This window comes from Hylobates moloch, unplaced genomic scaffold (genome assembly GCF_009828535.3).
Source record: "Hylobates moloch isolate HMO894 unplaced genomic scaffold, HMol_V3 SCAFFOLD_12, whole genome shotgun sequence".
Lineage (NCBI taxonomy): Eukaryota > Metazoa > Chordata > Mammalia > Primates > Hylobatidae > Hylobates > Hylobates moloch.
Genome location: NW_026652287.1, coordinates 32,871,314 through 32,893,403, shown reverse-complemented (window position 1 = coordinate 32,893,403; position 22,090 = coordinate 32,871,314). Strand labels below are relative to the sequence as shown.

The window sequence follows — 22,090 nt, the reverse complement described above, 5'->3', positions numbered from 1 at the left end:
ATGAAAGCCCTTCTCTACTAAAAATACAAAAACAGCCAGACGTGGTGTTGGCTGCCTGTAATCTCAGCTACTCAAGAGGCTGAGGCAGCAAAATGCTTTAACCCGGGAGGCGGAGTTTGCAGTGAGCTGAGATCATGCCACTTCACTGCAGCCTGGGTGACAGAGCGAAAAAAAGGAGCCCAGTCTGAGCGGTGATGGCGATGGCGGCAGCGGCGGCGGTGGTGGCAGTAGCACTGGGGCTGCGGGTGGTCAGCCCTCCGGGCCGAGGCGGCGGTGCCATCTTGTGCCCGGGGTCGGTGGGGAGGCCGGAGAGGGTGCCCCGGGGGGCGCAGGGGACGATGGGAACCGCCTGGAATCTGAGGAACTGGAGCCTGAAGAGCTGCTGTTGGAGCCCGAGCCCAAAGAGGAGCCGCTCCAGCCCCGCGCCCCATGCCCCGGAGCTCCAGGCCCTAGGCCTCGATCAGGAGCCACCGGCAGCCAAGAGCAGGGGGAGGAGCCGGGACTGGTCAAGGGTGACTCGGGGGACGGTGCCATTGAGGACCCGGTGCTGGAAGCTATCAAAGCTGTGGTCAGGGAGATGGAGGAAGAAGCTGAGAAGCTAAAGGAGCTACAGAACGACGTAGAGAAGCGGATGAATATGAGTCCACCTCCAGACAATCCTGGCCCAGTGATCACGTCCATTGAGGAGAAGATGGAGGCTGATGCCCGTTCCATCAATGCAGGCAATGTGGACTACGGTGCAACAGCAGAAGAGCTGGAAGCTCGCTTTCATGGCTGTGGTTCAGTCAACCATGTTACCATGCTCTGTGACAAATTTAGTGGCCATTCCAAAGGGTTTGCATATATAGAGTCCTCAAAGAGTCAACGAGGACTTCCTTGGCCTTGGATGAGTCCCTATTTAGAGGAAGGCAAATCAAGGTGATCCCAAAACGAACCAACAGACCAGGCATCAGCACAACAGACCGGGGTTTTCCACGAGCCCCCTACCACGCCTAGACCAACTGCAGCAGTTCCCGCTCTCTATTCTACAGTGATTTTAACAGCAGGCCCTGGGGTCGCGTCTACAGGGGCCGGGCTAGAGCGACATCATGGTATTCCCCGTACTAAAAAAAATGTGTATTAGGAGGAGAGAGATGAGAAAAAGAGGAAAGAAGGAGAAAAAAAGAATTAAAAAAAAAAAAAAAAAAAAACAGAAGATGACCTTGATGGAAAAAAATATATATATATATATTTTTAAAAAGATACACTGGAAGGAGGGAGAATCCCATAACAAACTGCTGAGGAGGGACCTGTTTTGGGGAGCAGGGGAAGGCCCAGGGAGTGGGGCAGGGGGCAACTTATTCACTCTGGGGATTCACCATGGACACGTCTCAACAGTGCAAGCTGCTCCCCATGTTTCCCTGCCCTACTTCACCCCCTTAGGGGCTGCTCAAGGGTAGGTGGGCATGGGTGGTAGGAGTTTTTTTTTTTTTACCCAGGGCTCTGGAAGGACACCAAACTGTTCTGCTTGTTACCTTCCCTCCGTCTTCTTCTCGCCTTTCACAGTCCCCTCCTGCCTGCTCCTGTCCCTCCAGGTCTACCACCCACACCAACCCTCTTCTCTGGCTCCCTGCCCCTTCAGATTGCCTAGTGATCTATTTTGTTTCCTTTTGTGTTTCTTTTTCTGTGTTGAGTGTCTTTCTTTACAGGTTTCTGTAGCCAGAAGATCTCCGTTCCGCTCCCAGCAGCTCCACTGTAAATTCCCCTTCCCCCTGGGGAAATGCACTACCTTGTTTTGGGGGGTTTAGGGGTGTTTCTGTTTTTCAGTTTTTTGTTTTGTTTTGTTTTCCTTTGCCTTTTTTCCCTTTTATTTGGAGGGAATGGGAGGAAGTGGGAACAGGGAGGTGCGAGATGGATTTTGTTGCTTTTTTTTTTAGCTCATTTCCAGGGGTGGGAATTTTTTTTAATATGTGTCATGAATAAAGTTGTTTTTGAAAATAAAAATTGTTTGGACTTTAAAAAAAAGAAAAAATATTTTTTAAGTTACTACAGAATTTCTTCTAAAGCCTCATAACGCAGAAATACACGTGTACAAGACTTGCTCTGACACCTGGCACGGAACTGACAGTAGCAGCAACCCAGGGAGGCTGGAAGGAGGGTGGAGGAGGGAAAGGAGATTCTTTATGGCCAAGGATCTAAGCTGCAGCTTTGCTTGGAGCATTACCACTAAACAAATATATACATTATGTGATGTTTAAATATAACAATATATATTTAATAACAATTGGTGGGGCTGGGCATGGTGGCTCCTGTCTGTAATCCCAGCATTCTGTGGGGCTGAAGCAGGTAGATCACCTCAGGTCAGGAGTTCAAGACCAGCATGGCCAAAATGGTGAAACACCGTCTCTCCTAAAAATACAAAAAAAATTAGCCACAGGTGATGGCACGTGACTATAATCCCAGCTACTTGGGAGGCTAAAACAGGAGAATTGCTTGAACCTGGGAGGCACAGGCTGCAGTGATTCGAGATCACACCATTGCACTCCAGCCTGGGCAACCGAGACTTTGTCTCAAAAAGAAAGAAAAAGCTGGGCGAGGTGGCTCACGCCTGTAATTTCAACGCGTTGGGAGGCTGAGGTGGGCAGATCACGAGGTTAGGAAATGGAAAACATCCTGGCTAAAAAGGTGAAACCCCATCGCTACTGAAAATACCAAAAAATTACCTGGGCGCGGTGGCACTCACCTGTATTCCCAGCTACTCGGGAGGCTGAGCCAGGGGAATGGCATGAACCCAGGAGGCATGGCTTGCAGTGAGCCAAGATCATGCCACAGCACTCCAGCCTGGGTGACAGAGTGAAAACTTCATCTCAAAAAAAAAAAAAAAATTAGTTGGGGATGGTGGCATGCACCTATAATCCCAGCTACTAGGTTGGCCGAGACAGGAGAATCACTTTAACCTGGGAGGCAGAGTTTGTAGTAAGCTGAGATCATGCCACTGTACTGTAGCCTGGGCAACAAAGCAAGACTCCGTTTCAGAAAATAATAATAATAATAATACGCGGAATGAGAATATGGCTTTATCTTCTTGGATAAAAAAAGCAGTGCTCTCCAATATTTGAGAAAAATTGCAACCATTTTTACCAAAAACACCTGTTTCACAAGCTCTCCACAGATTAATACCACAGTCTCCGTGAGCTCAATGTGCTAAGAATGGTTGAACGAATCTCCTGCTATTACTTACATGGATTTCATATTCTTAAAATAATGAAGGAATAGGCCAGGCACAGTGGTCAAGCTTGTAATCCCAGCACTTAAAGAGGCAAAAGTGGGCGGATCACCTGAGGTCGGGAGTTTGAGACCAGCCTGACCAACATGGAGACACCCCATCTCTACTAAAAATACAAAGTTAGCTGAGCATGGTGGTGCATGCTTGTAATGCCAGCTACTCGGGAGGCTGAGGCAGGAGAATCGCTTGAACCCAGGAGGCGGAGGTTGCAGTGAGCTGAGATCACACCATTGCACTCCAGCCTGGACAACAAGAGTGAAACTCCACTTCAAAAAAGATAATAATAACAATGAAGGAATCATTAATGTACTATTCATGTCTATGTATGAACTTTCCATTCTAACTAGTAAGATTTTTGGAGTCAGAAACACAGTAACTCACTCAATTACCTAAAAATGTACTATAATGTCAGGCAGAAAAGATTTCCTATTATTGGTCTCGTTTTCTAGAATTTACCACGTACTTTGTGCACATTAATACGTGACTCCCATTGGCAGCTGTTCTAATCCTGGTCCAAAGAGACCTGACAGAGCATCCAGATGTGGCCCCTGAACAATCCCTGCTGCCCAACAGCACTGACACCACAGGACCCTCACCCCGTCTCCATCCACGTCTGGGTGTGAGCCCTTCCCAGGACCATGCCCAGTGCAGCCTCTTCTCAAGTTCATGTCACTGGGTCACAAGAGACGGAATCTAAGAGAGATGAGACTAACTGAACGAAGGCATGGGTGAGGGTGAGCAAACATCTCAGGCAGGACACTTCAGACTCAGAGAAGATTCCCAACTCCAAGGCCCAGGGTATCTGAAAGGAAGGAGACAGAACAATCCACCGAGAATATCATCTCACCTGAGGAAGAGCCATCCCTGACTCCTTTGCTCTCCTCTTCCTCTTCCGGGTTTCTTCCTCACGTAACAAGAGTCTTTAGAAGTCAATCCTGAATGTTAAAAATATGTTGTTTATTGCTCAGAATCAACATCCCCTCCCTGTAACACAACGACACATACAAAGGAGACCTCACCCTGAGGAAATATGATCCCCTATGCTGCCTACTGCACCAGGAACAAAAAATTCCTACAGGAAAACTCCTGCTCTCTTCCTGGAGAAGCCCCCACACAAGCTGCAGCAGTGGGGAGCTGGGCTGGAATGAGCTCCCATTCAGGAGATCTCTACCATAAATACAAAAACTTAGCCAGATATCATGGTGCGCATCTGTGTGTCTGTGGTCCCAGCTACTTAGGAAGCTGAGGTGGAAGGATCACTTGAGCTCAGAAGTTCAAGACCAGCCTGGCCAACATGGAGAAACCCTCTCTCTACTAAAAATACAAAAATTGGGCTGGGCTCAGTGGCTCATGCCTGTAATACCAACACTCTGAAAGGCCGAGGTGGGTGGATTACTTGAGGTCAGGAGTTCGAGACCAGCCTGGCCAACATGGTGAAACCCTGTCTCTACCAAAAATACAAAAAGTAGCCAGGCTTGATGGGCATCTGTAATCCCAGCTACTCGGGAGGCTGAGGTAGAATTGCTTGAACCTGGAAGGTGGAGGTTGCAGTGACCCAAGATTGTGCCACTGCACTCCTGCCTGGGTGACAGAGTAAGACTCAAAAATAAAATACAAATACAAAAATTAGCAGGGTGTGGTGGCACACACCTGTAATCTCAGCTACTTGAGAGGCTGAGGCACAAGAATCACTTGAACTCAGGAGATACAGGTTGAAGTGAGCCAAGATCACAAGACTGCACTCACAGCCCGGAGGACAGAGTGAGAGTCTGTTTGGGAAAAAAAAAAAAAAAAAGGTGCATTTCTGATGGGATTGACACAGAGATAAGAAAACCTGAGTAATGTGATAGACACTGTTGGGCAGAGGGAACTTCAGATGGGGGTGGGAGGACATGGGAGACATCTCTGAACCTAGACCTGAAGGAGAAAGGGACAGTGCCATCTTCATTTAGAAACACAGAATAAGAGCAGGGACAGTGACCTGACAGGAAGGATTTTGATGTTTGAAAAAAGAGAAAAGCAAATGTGACCGGGGCAGAGGGAGTCAGATGAGGGCAAGCTCCCAGGAGGAGGCTGGACAGTGGCAGGGGCCCTGAACACAGGGCTGTGGAGCCACAGTGAAGAGTTGGGCTTTTGTCCTGGGGAACATGGGAAGCAGGTGGAGGGTTCCCTGCCAGGGACTGACATGACCTGCTTTAGACGTAGCTGTGATATTCTAATACAAAGTCCTCTGAAGACAGTCTCTGTTTCTGAGTCTACCGCTGTGTTTCTTCCATTCTTGTGCTTTTTTTTTTTTTTTCATTTTTGGGGTACTGCATCCCACTGAAAACTCTAATTACAACTGGGCACTCCCCTCTCCCAGAAAAAAAGCCACACCCAGACACCGCTTCTATTTTGCCAATGATTTCAGCAGCCAGGGTCACTCAGGTTGAGCTTTTCTGGTCTAGCCCCTCATCTCCAAGTTGCAGGGGAGGCTCACTGGGGCTCACAGCTGGAAACATTTTCACGAAGTTACCCTGAGAAGGTCTGAGATGAGTGAGAAGGTGTGCCTGAATTCTTACATGGGGGCCTGGAAGGGCTAATGGGATGGGCTGGTCTTATCATCCCATCCTTAAAATTAGAGAAGCATTTTTCACATACCTGGGTTAAAGAAAATTCTTTTGAAAGGTTTGGATGAAATTGACTCCCAACACTGAATTCTTCCTTACAAGGAAATCGCAGTAACATTTACAAAATGCAGAACTGTAAACACACAGCTCTTGACCTTGAAAACAGGGTCAGCTGCAGAACTAAGACATGAGCAAATTTTTTCAATCAAGAATACATGGGTGGACAGCTGCCGTGGTTCACACCTGTAATTCCAGCACTTTGGGAGGTGGAGGTGGGTGGATTACCTGAGGTCAGGAGTTTGAGACCAACCTGGCCAACATGGTGAAACCCTATCTCTACTAAAAATACAAAAATTAGCCCGGCTCCATCCTTGCAACTTATTTAACCTCTAGTTGCTCCTTCTCCCCCATCTTTAGATCGTCCTCAATCTCCATAGATTTCCGCCTCTTCTCCCGCCTCTGCGCCTCCTCTGCTCTCCCTGGTAAATTCTCTCTTCTCTGTTATAACCCCCTGGACCCAATCTGACACCCCAGATCCCCAGGTGTCCTCCCTGCTGTGGTTCTCCCTCTGTTCTCCTTGCCACCAGCACCACTCTGCTCTGTTTGCCCTGGCTCCACATCTCTCCTCCTCTTCCTCACTCTGATGAGCCTCCACATTTCTGCCCCTCTGCGTATCTTGCTGTCTGTCCTTCATCTCTCTGTACATCTAGCTTTTCTCTACATTTCTCCAGTTGCTTTTCTCCTCCTGCTTTCTCATCTTTTGCTTTATCACTTTTGCTGTCTCTTGGCAAATCCCTCACCATCCTCTACTTTGCCATGTGTTATGGGTCCTTCTCATTCTTCTTTTCTCTGTCTCAGGTTTTCTACTGCTCTCTCAGTCCCTCTCTCTGTCTCCTGATCCCTTTGGTCCACACAATCACACGAGGGTTTGGAGTAAGACGCCTGCATCTCGGAGGAGCGCATTTTCCAAGTGCTGGAGCTGGGCAGGCAAGAACACCCCGTGTCACAGGACAGTCCCCGGGCACTTCTCCAATGCAGGCTCAGGGGAAGCGGTGACTGCGGAGGGGAGACCCGGGGAGCACCAGGGCCCAGCAAGAGGAGGAGGGAGGTGGGGGGCGACGACGCCTTCGGACAAGGGTGGGATCCGCAGTATCCCAGGACCAGACAGAGAACGCGGCCTCCCCGGGACTGGGGTCGCGGCGCTGTGCTCCAGGAAGCCAGGAGGACGAGGCTGGGAGGCGCGCAGGGTGGGGATACACATCTCCGGTGAGGACTATAAAAAGCGCAGTGCGGAAGGAGTCAAAAAACCCTTTTGAGCAGGAAAACTACGCGATAGGAAGCGTATACCTTGCCCTATGGCAGAAAGACCGGGGACGGGACTAGCCTCAGGGCGACTTTAAACCTAAAAAGAAGGTACTTCCGGACTCCCAGTAGAACATCTCCATTCGCTCTGAGTGAAGGAAGAAAGGTAAGAATTTCCAGGTCTGTGGGGACCCCACATCCCAGGTACAGAAGTGCCGGGGACCTGGGAAGCGCAAACAATACCACACAGAGCAAAACTCACCGCCGCAGCATGACCGTCATTCCAGGGGATCCGCTTCCTGGTCTGCGCGAATCTGCGCGCGCAGGACAGAAACCAGGCCTGGGAGGAGCCAACGAGGAGGTGAGCGAGGCCTGGGTGAGGTGTGGGCGGGGAGCGAAGCGGAGAGACCTTGCCCTTTAGAACCGGCAGAGGGCGGGGCCGGAGCGGGACCTGTGAGTCTCAGCCTCCTCCCAGGCCATGTTCTCAGGCTTTTGAACCCGGGAGATAGAGCTTGCAGTGGGCCAAGATCAAGCCACTGCACTCCAGCCTGGGCGACAGAGACAGACTCCGTCTCAAAAAAAAAAAAAAATCTGCTTGTGCGAGATAGGGATACAACATTACTCTTTTCCATATGGATATCCAGTTTGTTGTCCCAGCACATTTGTAAAAGAGATCTATTACTTTCTCCTTTTTATTTACATTTTTTCTTTTCTTTTTCTCTTTTTTTTTTGAGGCTATTTCTCTGTCGCCCAGGCTGGAGTACAGTGGTGACATCTCGTCTCACTGCAGCCTCTGCCTCCTGGGTTGAAGCGATTCTTCTGCCTCAGCCTCTGGAGTAGCTGGCATTACAAGCACGCGCCACCATGCCCGGCTAATGTTTGTATTTTCGGTAGAGACAGGATTTCGCCATGTTGGACAGGCTGGTCTGGAACTCCTGACTTCAAGTGATCCGCCTGCCTTGGCCTCCCAAAGTGCTGGGATTACAGGCGTGAGCCGCTGTGCCTGGCCCAGGAAATACTCTGTACTTTGCTTTTTAAATGTTGAGAAAATACAACTGAAAACTAAAAAATCTTCTCCGAAATGAGAAATCATCTTCATGACAAAACAGGAAGAAATAAAAACCATTTTATTAATAAATAAGCCTTACAGCACAATGTGTTGGGAAATAGAGGCAAAGAGCTGAGAGGATGAAAAGAGAGAAACTTCACTGTTCTACACAACCCATTAAGTACATGTTTTCAAGATAAACACTAATCAGTCCTCAGGGAAGATTAGTTGACAACAGCCTTGGTCACACATAGTTCATCCTGGCTCTACTTGGTAATGGAGGTGGCCATCTGTGTCAGCTAGTTAGCTTCATGCAGAAGGAGGGGAATTACTTTAACCCACGTCTTTTTGGCAAGTGTGAGTTTCACAACATGGCGACAGGTGCCCTCTCTAGTGAGGCTGCTACAACCGACAGAAACTGACGTCAGCAGTAAATAATAAAATTTAGAATACATGATTAATTATAGAGTTCACTGGAACACAAAGCTTGAGGATAGCCACCTGGAAACATCAACTCCAAATGAAGGGGGCCCGTGTTCCCAAGTAGAGACGTTAAGGTTTCGCACACAGGGAAAGACAGAGAAGCTTTAGCAGAATCACATTTTCCATTCAAGACCAGTACATAGGGTGCAGCAAGTAGATTGGCTGTGGATTGATACACTTCAAGGAAGGTTACTTTATCACTCCATAAGAAGGGACAATGATGCCAAAAGGTTAGTCTTCCTAATTATTTACAGGTAAACTGTTTTTTAAATTGATATTGGGAAACTAAATTTTATTGCACTTTTTGTGTGTGTGTGTGTGTTTTTGTTGTTTTTTGGTATGGAGCCTTGCTCTGTCACCCAGGCTGGAGTGCAGTGGCGCAATCTTGGCTCACTGTGACCTCCATCTCCCAGGTTCAAGCAGTTCTCCTGCCTCTGCCTCCTGAGTAGCTGGGATTACAGGCACATGCCACCATGCCTGGCTAATGCTTTTGTATTTTCAGTAGTGACGGGGTTTCACCATGTTGGCTGGGCTAGTTTCTAATTCCTGACCTCAAGTGATCTGCCTGCCTCGGCCTCCCAAAGTGCTGGAATAACAGGCGTGAGCCACCATGCCCGGCCTAGAAGATGGAATTTAAGTGAAGATGAGAGGGACTGACAGAAGGCATGGGCGAGTGCGAGGAAACGTGTCAGGCAGGATGCTTCAGACTCAGAAAAGACTGGCTACTGTAATACCTGGCTTTTCAGAAAGAAAGGAGACAGGATAATCCACCAAGGAATATCATGTATATCCATGCAAAACAGGCACTTTGTGATTTTTTAAATTTTATGTATTTTTATTTTTTTGAGACAGAATCTTGCTCTGTCACCCAGGCTGGAGGGCAATGGCACGATCTCACCTAAATGCAACCTCCGCCTCCTGAGTTCAAGTGATTCTCCTGCTTCAGCCTCCTGAGTAGCTGGGATTACAGGCACACTTCACCATGCATGGCTAATTATTGCATTTTTAGTAGAGATAAGGTTTCACCACGTAGGCCAGGACTCCTGACCTCAAGCGATCCACCCGCCTCAACCTCCCAAAGTCCTAGGATTACAGGCATGAGGCACTGCACCTGGTGGCACTTTGTGACATTAACGCGTGGAGTGTCATTTGAACCTGGGAGGCAGAAGTTGTGCTGAGCCGAGATCATGCAATTGCACTCCAGCCTGGGTAACATGAAGAGACTTTCTCTCAAAAAAGAAAAAAAGAATTGACTAACAGTGTCAGAGGGCTCAATTATGATGTCACAACTACAGTTAAATAGCAGCCAGGAAATACAGCAATTCTATATCCATGCATTGCCCTTAGTTATCTAGTTCACTATGCATAAGATATAAAACATAGAATATGTACTGGGAAAATTGATAAACTGGGATCAGAGAAAACATAGTATAAAACAAATTGTACAATAAAAACATTAAAAAAAAGATGCAGATTCCCTGGTTTGAATGTTCTTATTGGCGAAAAGCCATGTTTGGATTTCTTATTCTCCAACAGGATGTTCCTGCAGATGAGGCCTTGAGAGAATTTGGTCACAGGTGTTGACTACTCATGAATAGAACCAGTGCCTTTGTTTTTATTTTTATTTATTTATTTATTTATTTGAGATGGAGTCTCCCCCTGTCACCCAGGCTGGAGTGCTGTGGCAGGATCTCGGCTGACTGCAAACTCCGCCTCCTGGGTTCACGCCATTCTCCTGCCTCAGCCTCCCGAGTAGCAGGGATCACGGGCACCTGCCACCATGCCCGGCTAATTTTGTTTCTGTATTTTTAGTACAGATAGAGTTTCACCGTGCCAGCCAGGATGGTCTCGATCTCCTGACCTTGTGATCTGCCCACCTTGGCCTCCCAAAGTGCTGATTTAAGCAGCCTCCTATAATTTTGTCCAGTGGATGAATAAGGTCTTGACTTACTCAGTGAGAGTAGTGTTGGAGGGGAGGGGGTCACGGGGAAATTGGGGTGTTCACTATTACAAAGTCAATAGGCCTGTATTTGCATCCAGATCACAGGCATGAGCCACCTCGCCTGGCCTTATTTTTATTATTTTTTTCTTTATTTATTTTTGAGAAAGAGTTTCACTCTTGTTGCCCAGGCTAGAGTGCATTGGCCTGATCTTGGCTCACTGAAACATCCGCCTCCTGGGTTCAAATGATTCTCCTGTCTCAGCCTCCCATGTAGCTGGGATTTCAGGCATGTGCCACCACACCAGCTGATTTTTGTATTTGTAGTAGAGATGGGGTTTTACCATGTTGGCCAGGCTGGTCTCGAACTCCTGACCTCAGATGATCTGCCTGTCTTGACCTCCCAAAGTACTGGGATTACAGGCTTGAGCCACTGCACCCAGCCATCCATTTTTTTGTGTTCAGTAGATTCGAGGATTCACCATGTTGAACTGACTGTTCTCAAACTCCTGACCTCAAAGGATCTACCTACCTCAGCCTCCCAAAGTGCTGGGATTAGAGGTGTGAGCCACCGTGGCCAGCCAGTCTAAGCTGTTTCTGACAGGACAATGAAATGACGGAGACAGGAAAAGGAGCATGTCATCATCAACATCGCTGAAGGCTGACAACTCTTATTACACAAAGGCAGTTTACAGCCTGTCGTAGAAAAGCTGCAATGTATGAAGCCATCTATTAGCACTAACTTGTTTAAAAACCTGGAGGCAGCTGGGAACGGTGGCTCATGCTTTCATCCCAACACTTTGGAAGACCTAGGCAGGCGGATCACCTGATGTCGGGAGTTCGAGAGCAGTCTGACATGGAAAAACCCCATCTCTACTTCAAATACAAAATTAGCTGGGTGTGTTGGCACATGCCTGTAATCCCAGCTACTTTGGAGACTCAGGCAGGAGAATCGCTTGAACCTGCGGGTGGAGGTTGCGGTGAGCCGAGATTGCACCACTGCAGTCCAGCCTGGGCAACAAGAGCGAAACTCCATCTCAAAAAACCAACAAACAAAAAATCTGGAGAAAAATTAAAATTATTTCTCAAATAAGTTCTCAAATAAGTACAGCAGGCCCACAGTGTTCATGTACATGACCCCAATTTGCATATACAGTAAGTGAGGGACAAACTTGATCCTGGGCCTGAAGGATCCCACGACATGTTTTTAAGCACAATAGTCCACCAAGAAAGTACAGAAAACAACCAGTCACAAAAAATACAAGGAGAACAGAATGAAATATTACAAGGGGGATACAAGGGCTGAGCTGGGACTCAAGGGCTGAGCTGTGCTGCTGACAGTGGTTCTAAAGCCATCCCTCATGGATCATGAGCTGAGTCATCATGCCCTGCACACAATGATTTAAGCAGCCTCCTATAATTTTGTCCAGTGGATGAATAAAGTCTTGACTTACTCAGGGAGAGTGGTGTTGGAGGGGAGGGGCTCATGGGGAAATTGGGATGTTCAGCATTGCAAAATCAATAGGCCAGAAAGAAACAGTATTTGCATCCAGATCAATGTACCATGTGAGACAAGGCCAGGAAAGGAAGGGCAAGGGTGGAGGGCAGGATGTAATGGGCATGTAGGAGTGAACTTTGTGCATGCACGTCTGTGGGAATATAATTCCACTAGGATAGACCAAATCTTGAGCTTGGAGGAAGGTGGAACTAATTTAGCAAATGGTAAAATATTGAACCAAGCTTAAATATGCAAATTACAATACAGGCAAGGGACAAGAATGAAAGAGATCCAAAAAAGCAGCAGTGTGGTGGCCTGAGGTGAAAGCAGTTTTACATCTCTTAAATTAAATGGCCTCTGATTTCTAGTTTCAAGCATATACTCAACAATATGCCTTGTATAGATTCCAGAATTTCATACACACACAAAAAAAACAAGTAAAGTCTATGAGGAGTAAGGCAATGAAGGAGACCATGGATGTGAAGAAGGATCCCCTGGCTGAGTAGGTAGAGATGTGTCTGTGAAAACAGAGACAGGCTGAGTGCAGTGGCTCATGCCTGTAATAATAATAATAATAATGATGACAGGGTTTTTTTCTTTTTTCTCTTTTTTTGAGATGGAGTGTCACTCTATTGCCCAGGCTGGAGTGCAGTGGTGTGATCTCGGCTCACTGCAACCCCTGTCACCCAGGTTCAAGCAATTCTCTTGCCTCAGCCTACCGAGTAGCTGGGATAACAGGTGCCTGCCACTGGGCCTGGCTAAAAGTTTGTATTTAATTTTTTTTTTTTTTTTTTTTGAGACGGAGTCTTGGTCTCTCTCCCAGGCTGGAGTGCAGTGGTGTGATCTCGGCTTACTGCAAACTCCGCCTTCCAGATTCATGCCACTCTCCTGCCTCAGCCTCTGAAGTAACTGGGACTACAGGTGCCCGCCACCACGCCCAGCTAATTTTTTTTGTATTTTTATTAGAGATGGGGTTTCACCGTGTTAGCCAGGATGGTCTCGATCTCCTGACCTCATGATCTGCCCGCCTCGGCCTCCCAAAGTGCTGGGATAACAGGCATGTGCTACCGCGCCCGTCCCAAATTTTGTATTTTTAGTAGAGACAGGGTTTCACCATTTTGGTCAGGCTAGTCTTGAACTCCTGAGCACCCGACTCGGCCTCCGAAAGTGCTGGGATTACAGGCATAAGCCACCATGCCCAGCTCCTTCTTACTATTAACGGCCCTTATGTGGGAGTGTCAGAGGGCTCACCTCTTGCCTTCTAGGTCACTTCTCACAATGTCCCTTCAGCATCTGACCCTATACCTGCCGGTTATTCCTAGGTTATATTAGTAATGCAACAAAGAGTAATATTAAAAGCTAATGATTAATAATGTTTGTAATAATGATTGATAATTGTCCATGATCATCTCTATATCTAATTTGTATTATGACTATTCTTATTCTAACTATTTTCTCTATTATACTGAAACAGTTTGTGCCTTCAGTCTCTTGCCTCGGCACCTGGGTAATCCTCCGCCCACAGAGATCAAGCTCTGCACTACAGCCTGGGCGAGAAGAGTCAAACTCCAACACATACACACACAAAAAGAATTTTAGCAGTGATGTATCCTCTCCGTCCTTTCAGGTATACATGCAAATTTCTCTTTACATTACAAATTACAGCACTTCCAAATAATGTAATTTATTTCTCATATTTAAAATATATGCTGTCAAGTTCGGCTAAGTTTCTGGACGTACAGTCACCCTCATCTGAGATGTGCAGACTGCAAGGGAATGTGTTTGGGGGTTTAGGAAGTCACTTTTGGACATGTGAAGGTGGAGGTGCCTGATTGATGTCCCAGGAGAGAGCTGAGGAGACAACTGGACACAGGATTGTAGAGCTCAGGGGAGAGGCCTGCAGGGGACATGGAGTCGTGTAGGTGGGTTCAAGCTGTGAGATGATAAAGTTCAAGGTGATTTGAGTCTAATCGCTGTTTTTGATCTTCTTTTGCTTTTTTTTTTTTTTTTTTTTTTTTTTTTTACTTCTGGAGGACTGGAATCCATTTAAAATTCGAGTTAAGGCTGGGCGCGGTGGCTCATGCTTGTAATCCCAGCACTTTGGGAGGCCAAGGGGGGTGAATCACAAGATCAGGAGATCAAGACCATCCTGGCCAACATGGTGAAACCCCACCTCTATTAAAAATACAAAAATAGCTGGATGGGCAGCACACGCCTATAGTCCCAGCTACTCAAGAGGCTGAGGAAGGAGAATTGCTTGAACCTGGGATGGGGAGGCTGCAGTGAGCCGAGATCATGCCACTGCACTCCAGCCTGTGCAACAGAGCCAGACCCTGTCTTCAAAAAAAAAAAAGGAAGTCTGGAGACACTATCCACTTCCATCTGTAGTGCGGACCCTGCCAGAGCCACTGTTGAGAAGAGTCCATGAAGACAGTAACAGGGACGGATGTGGAACTGACTGTTGGAGAAAGAAACCTTCTATCTGTTGCATGTAAGAATGGGATTGGAGCTACAAGGGCCTCCTGGATAATAATCAGCTGCATTGAACAGGAAGAAGAAAACAAGGGAGGAGAAGACAGGTGAGGAATGATTTGGGGATACTGGCAAATGGTTGAGACTGAGCTAACAATCTGTTGTGACATTCTGGATGTACTGGACAAACCCTGCATTCCAGCAGCTAACACTGGTGAGTCCAAGGTTTTCTATTATAAAAATGAAAGGGGACTACCACAGGTATCTGGAAGAATTTGCCACAGAAAATGACAGGAAGGAGGCTGCAGAAAACAGTCTAGTGGCTGATATAGCTGTTACTGATATTGCATTGACAGAACTTCCACCATCGCATCCTATCCGCTTAGGTCTTGCTCTCAATTGTTCTATATTCTACTAGGAAATTCTTAATTCCCCTGATCATGCCTGCAGGTTGGCAAAGGCAGCTTTGGATAATGCATTGCAGAACTGGATACGCTGAGTGAAGAAAGCTATAAGGACTCTACACTTATCATGCAGTTGTTTCATGATAATCTGACACTACGGACTTTGGACATGCAGGGTGACGGTGAAGAGTAGAATAAATAAGGTCTGCAGGATGTGGAAGACTCAAATTAGTGAGCCATAAAAGCCAACAAGAGAAACGATCTGTGACCACCCCAGTCCTCCCCATTCCACCCCTTGGAAACTCCCCATGTCACCGAGAACCACCAAATCTGACTTTTACTTTTGTCTCAGAATTTGCTCCCTGCCCTGTTTTTGTTTGTTTGTTTGTTTGTTTGATTTTTTTTTTTAACAGTTTTCAAAAGTTCTTAAAAGCAAGAGTGAATTTCTGTGGATTTTACTGGTCCCAGCTTTTAGGTTCTTTAAGACATTAACCGGACTACATAGAGGCTTCTTCAGCATTACTGCATTGTCTCCGTGTCAGATGTGACAAGATCACCATTAGAAATGGAAATGACATTTGAAAGCCATTAGACCTCTAGGTGAGGCAAGCACCTAAGAGAGAGGTAAATCACATGATAGAGGTGTAAGTGCTATCAGTTTTCATTTTTCTAATGGCTTAAACTGTATTTTATACCAATGTTTGAAAGTAATTGGGTGTTAGCTTGAGATGGTTAAAGGTTGTTTGGGGAGGGAGTTTGTTGTAATGGTTTTGCTGTAAAAAATGTTTCAAACTCTGCTGAAATGTTGCTGAAAAGCATGGTGCTGGTTAATAGTTCAACAACCCGTGGCTGCTCATTCTTGCCTACTTTACTATCCCACTGAAGCAGGTTAGCATTGAGGGTGCTACGGAGAAGCCCACATGGTTGTTCAATGCTTCGTTTCTTCTCCTTTGGCCTCCCTCTACCTCCTTCCCCTCACTCCTCCCCTCCTTCACTCACTCAACCTCTTTTGTTCAGTATGTCTAACTTCAAGATAATTTGTAATACTGGATATCTGACTGGAGCCACAGTTACAGAATCTATATTGCTCTTACTAAAACACAGCATGGAGTTAACATTAAACTTAAGTGAAACAAACCTAACTTTAAAATGTCAAAAAAAAAAATTCCAGTTAAAACTGAGCACTACACTCTCCCAGAAGAAAAGCCACACATTGTATGCTGTCAGTCAGTTCAGGGTCAGTGTCACTCTGACTGGGCTTTTCTGGTCTTACTCCTCACCTTTATGTTACAGGTGGGCTCACTGAGGATCACAGTGGGAGATATTTCACCAAGTTATCCTGAGAAGCTCTGAGGTGAGGAGGAAGGAGCTGTGGCTGATTCCCATGTGATGGCCTGGAAGGCCCAACAGGCTGCCTTGGTTTTCCTCCACTAGAAAGTTCCAAAACAAGCTGGGAGTGTGGCTCACCCCTGTAATCCCAGCATGTTGGGAAGTTGAGGAAGGCAGATCACTTCAGCCCAGAAGTTTGAGACCAACCTGGGCAACATGGTGAAACCCATCTCTACCAAAAATACAAAAAATTAGCCAGGCATCATGGCACACATCTGTAGTCCCAGCTGCTTGGGAGGCTGATGCAATAAGATCACTTGAGCCTGGGACACAGAGGTTACAGTGATCCAAAACTGTAACACTGCATTCCAGCCTAAGTGACAGAGTGGCATGCCACTTCGAAAAAAGCATTCCAAAACCATCTTGTATATTCCTGAGCGAGAGAAACTTCTTTTGAGGTCTATGGTTCTGATGGCATCAATCCCAAACATGTAATTACTCACTCCCAGAAAATCACGGAAATATGTTCAAAATGTACACATTGTGAACACATAGCTGCAGGTGTTTAAAACACTGAAAACTTGTGAACACATAGCTCTAGGTATTTAAAACACTGAAAAAGAGGCAGCTGTAGAAATGAAATCTGAGCAAATGTTTTCTTCATGAACACATGGGCCCTGCTAAACCAAGGTTCAAAGTCAATCCAGCCCATCCTTCAACATCTGCAGAGAATATTGACCAGAGGGACTTAAATTCATTATGTTAAAATGAGAGAAAACAACATGTCATCACTTCATCATCACATCCAATCAACTCACTGCTCATCTGCACCCAGAGTCCCCCTTTGTCTTCATTACTGTTTCCCTCCCTCATTCTGCATATAGTTCTCATTCTCACCTTCTATGAAATTAGAATTAGCCAGGCATGGTAGCACATGCCTGTCATCCTGGCTCCTTGAGAGGCTAATGTGGGTATCATTTGAGCCCACAAATTTGAGGCTGCTGTAAACCATAATTGTTCCATTGCACTCCAGACTGCACCCCAGAGTGACACCCTGTCTCTCAAAAAAAAAGTTTGGAGTCAGAGACATATTGACTCGCTAGTGTAGCTTCAAATGTATTACAAAGTCAGACACAAAATATCTCCCCTAGTTTGTCTCCTTTTCCAGAATTTATCAGATACCAATGCACATTAATGTACTGAAGGGGGCCTGCCCCTCCACACCTGTGGGTATTCCTCACAAGGTGGAGATAAGAGACTGAGAAAATAAATGAGACACAGAGACAAAGTATAGAGGGAGAAAAGTGGGTCCAGGAGAGCGGCGCTCAGCAAATGAGGGCCTGCGCCGGCGTTGAACTCTGAGTTCCTTCAGTATTTATTGATCACTAACTCTACTATCTTGGCGAGGGGAGTGTGGCAGGACTACAGGGTGATGGTGGAGAGAGAGTCAGCAGGAAAACACGTGAGCAAAGGACTCTGTGTCATAAATAAGTTTAAGGAAAGTTGCTATGCCTGGATGTGCACATAAGCCAGATTTATGTCTGACTTTACACAAACATCTCAGTGCAGTAAGAGTAGTATTGCCGCCAGCGTCTCACCTCGTCATAGGGCAGTTTTCTCCCTATGTCAGTAAACAGAATATACAATTGGGTTTTACACTGAGACATTCCATTCCCAGGGATGAGCGGGAGACAGATGCCTTCCTCTTATCTCAACTGCAAAGAGACCTTCCTCTTTCACTAATCCTCCTCAGCACAGACCCTTTACAGGTGTCAGGCTGGGGGACTGTAAGGTCCTTCCCTTCCCATGAGGCCATTATCTCAGGCTATCTCCATGGGGGGAAAACTGAACAATACCCAGGCTTTCTTGGGCAGAGGTCCCTGCAGCTTTCCGCAGTGCATTTGTGTCCCTGGTTAATCAAGAATGGAGAATGGCGATGCCTTCTACAAAGCATACTGCCTGCAAGAACTTTTTAAACAAAGCACATCCTGCACAGCCCGAGATTCATTAAATCTTGATTCAATACAGCACATGTTTCTGTGGGCACAGGTTTGGGGCTAAGGTTATAGATTAACAGTATCTCAAAGCAGAAGAATTTTTCTTAGTACAGATCAAAATGGAGTTTCCTTTTTTTTTTTTTTTTTGAGAAGGAGTCTCGCTCTTTCACCCAGGCTGGAGTGCAGTGGCGTGATCTCAGCTCACTGCAGGCTCTGCCCCCCAGGGTTCACGCCATTCTCCTGCCTCAGCCTCCCGCGTAGCTGGGGCTACAGGCACCCACCACCTCGCCTGGCTAATTTTTTTATTTTTAGTAGAGACGGGGTTTCACCGTGTTAGCCAGGATGGTCTCGATCTCCTGACCTCATGATCTGCCCGCCTCGGCCTCCCAAAGTGCTGGGATTACAGGCGTGAGCCACCGCGCCCGGCCCAAAATGGAGTCTCTTATCTCTTCCTTTTTCTACATACACACAGTAACAGCCTGGTCTCTCTTCCTTTACCCACAATATATAACTTTCATATACAGTTTCTCTGATCTGGTCCACAAAGAGCTAAACGTGCATCCAGATGTGGCCCCTGAACAATCCCTGCTGCCCAACATCACTGATGCCATGGGGCCCATGCCCCGTCTCCATCCATCTCTGGTGTGAGCCCTTCCCAGGACCATGCCCAGTGGAGCCTCTTCCCAAGCTCATGTCACTAGGTAATAGGAGATGGAATTTAAGTAAAGATGACAAGGACTGAGAAAAGGCATGGGTGAGTGCCAGCAAAAGTGTGAGGCAGGATGCTTCAGACTCACAGAAGACTGGCTACTACAATACCTGACATTTCAGAATGGAAAGAGACAGAAGAATCCACCGAGGAATATCACTTCACCTGAGGAACAGCCAGCCCTGGCTCCTTTTCTTTGCTCTTCTTGATGTCTTTCTCACATAACATGAGTCTTTGGAAATCAATCCTGTATGTGAAAAAAAGCAGAGATTTAATGTTTGGAAATCACTCCCTCCTTTCCTGTGACAAAATGCACACACACAGGGGAGACGTCACCTGGGAGAAAGAGGGTCCTCTGTTGCCCACTGCACCAATGATTATGCAGAGATAAGAAGGTGCCACAGGAAAACCTACAAGGGTAATTTTGACCTGTTTTCAGGTCTTGCTCCCTCCTGGAAAAGTCCACACACACACTGCAGGAGGACACAAACCTTCAGGGCACAGATCTGGCCCTAACCCAACCCCATGCAGAGCACAGCATCCTCACCTCCGTGTGGATCACAGGCTGATCTCAGCTCTCAACATAGAGGAAACTGCCTTGATTTTCAATGCTGGAGACAGATAAGAATCACCTGTGCCATTGTAGGTATTATTGAGGGTGGGTCCCAAACTGTGATAATAGCAATCTCTGATAAAACAGCATAAAAGATGTATTTGCAAAATGCCTAAGAACCCTAATGTGAAGCTAGGGTTGAGCTCCACTCAGAGGTCACCAGCCCAGCACAGCCCCACCTTCTGGCTCTGCTCTCCACTTGGGGACTTGTTCCCACCAGGATCCAGTGAACAGTGAAGGAGCAAAAAGAATCACACAGAACAGGCAATATGGACCAGAGGTGGGGGTGAAGATGGGGCTGCCATGTCAAATGGGGGACTGTGCGTGATCACAAAAGTTTGCATAGAAAAAGTGATGTCAGAAGAAAGATTTAGGGAGGAAACGCTACTTGTCACTTGCAGCTGAGGGGCCACAGAGTCCTAGGCAGAGGGACAGCCCAAGTGAAGGCCCTGAGACAGGAGCAACCTCAGCCCCAGAAAAAGGAAAGAAGCCTGCATGGCTGGAGCAGAGGGAGCGAGGAGGACGTAGGCAGGAGATGAGGTCAGAAGGGTCCTGGGAGCCCAGATCTGTAGGGATGAGGCCTTGAAACATTTTTCTCACACCTCAAGGAATTTTGGAAATGATGTATTTTCTCAGTCTTTTCATGTATACATGCAAATTTCTCTTTACATTACAAATGACAACACTTACAAATAATATATCTCCCATATTTAAAATACATGCTGTCAAGCTTGGCTAAGCTTCCAGAAATACACTGTCACCCTCACCTGAGACATGTAGGACTGTAAGGGAATGTGTTTGGGGGTTTAGGAAGTCACTTATGGACACGTGAAGGTGGAGATGCCTGTTTGATGTCCCAGCAGAGAGCTGAGACAACTGGACACAGGATTGTAGAACTCAGGGGAGAGGCCTGCAGGGGACATGGGTAGGCGGGTTAAAGCTGTGAGATGAGATAAAGAAAAGCAGTGAGTGTGGACAGAGACAAGAATAGGCTCAATACAATTTGAGTCTAATACCCTGTTTTTTCCATTCTTGTATTTTTATTTTTTACATTTTTGGAGGACAGGAATCTATTAAAAAATTCAAATCACACCTGAGCATTACCCTCTCCTAAAGGAAAAGCCACACACTATTTGGCAAAAGTGTTTCAGGGCTCAGTGTCACTGACTGAGCTTTTCTGGTCTTAATTCTCACCTGTACATTACAGGTTGAGTCACTGTTGTTTCAAGCAGAGATACTTCACCAAAAGTACAAAAAATTAGCCAGGTGTGGTAGTGTGCATCTGTGATCTCAGCCATTTGAGAACTGACTGGGGTGGATCTTTGGCCCTGGGAGGCAGAGATTGCAGTGAGCCAAGATCGTGTCACTGCTCTCAAAAAAAGAAAGAAAAAATTCCAGGACAATTTTATACAACTGAGCAAATGAAATGTCTCTTTCAACGTCTAAGGTTCTGATGGCATGAATCCTAAACATGTAATTTTTTTTTTTTTTTTGAGATGGAGTCTTTCTCTGTTCCCCAGGCTGGAGTGCAGTGGCGCGATCTCGGCTCACTGCAAGCTCTGCCTCCCGGATTCACGCCATTCTCCAGCCTCAGCCTCCCGAGTAGCTGGGACTACAGGTGCCCGCCACCACACCCAACTAATTTTTTGTATTTTTAGTAGAGACGGGGTTTCACCGTGTTAGCCAGGATGGTCTCGATCTCCTGACCTTGTGATCTGCCCGCCTCGGCCTCCCAAAGTGCTGGGATTACAGGCTTGAGCCACCACGTCTGGCCCTAAACATGTAATTATTTTCTTAGAAATATGATAGTAATACCTTCAAAATAAACACAGTTGTGAACACATAGATATAACTGTTTAAAACACTGAAAGAGAAGCAGTGGTACAAATGAGATCTGAACAAATGTTTTCTTCTTGAACACATGGGCTCTGGTGGAACAAGGTTCCAAGTCAATCCTGCCCATCCTTGAACATCTGCAAAGAATATTATGGATCAGAGGAACTTGAGGGGAATGTTTACTTAGCAGCCCACAGCTCACCATTTTATTAGGTGACATAAAGAAAGAAAATGGAATAATAGGCTACTTCAACTAAATTTTGATGTTAGCATAAAGAAAAAGTTACTTGATATCTTTATCAAGAACAAACTGAAACAACATAAAATCATTTATCAGGTACCAGAAAATGTTTCCAATCTATGATACAGACTAGAAAGCATGCAGTCCTCAATGTAAACTGAACACAACAAATTTCAGAGAAAAACAATTTTTTTTTTTTTTTTTTTTTTGAGACAGAGTCTCGCTGTCGCCCAGGCTGGAGTGCAGTGGCACGATCTCGGCTCACGGCAGGCTCCGCCCCCCGGGGTTCAAGCCATTCTCCTGCCTCAGCCGCCCGAGTAGCTGGGACTACAGGCGCCCGCCATC

At 46.5% G+C, this 22,090-nt stretch overlaps 1 protein-coding gene and 2 pseudogenes across 1 annotated transcript in view; 2 read left to right on the top strand and 1 right to left on the bottom strand.

Annotated features, from left to right (window-relative positions):
- The window catches only part of LOC116478080 (zinc finger protein 468-like), a 42,523-nt gene that overhangs the window by 10,063 nt on the left and 10,370 nt on the right, over positions 1-22,090 (bottom strand). Inside the window, 2 exon segments of the mRNA XM_058425042.1 lie at positions 4,113-4,200; positions 19,221-19,302. Of these exon segments, the coding sequence (XP_058281025.1) occupies positions 4,113-4,127 (15 nt within the window). The 5' untranslated portion in view covers positions 4,128-4,200; positions 19,221-19,302.
- Positions 201-1,718, top strand: LOC116478082 (polyadenylate-binding protein 2-like; annotated as a pseudogene).
- Positions 14,025-16,137, top strand: LOC116479462 (14-3-3 protein epsilon-like; annotated as a pseudogene).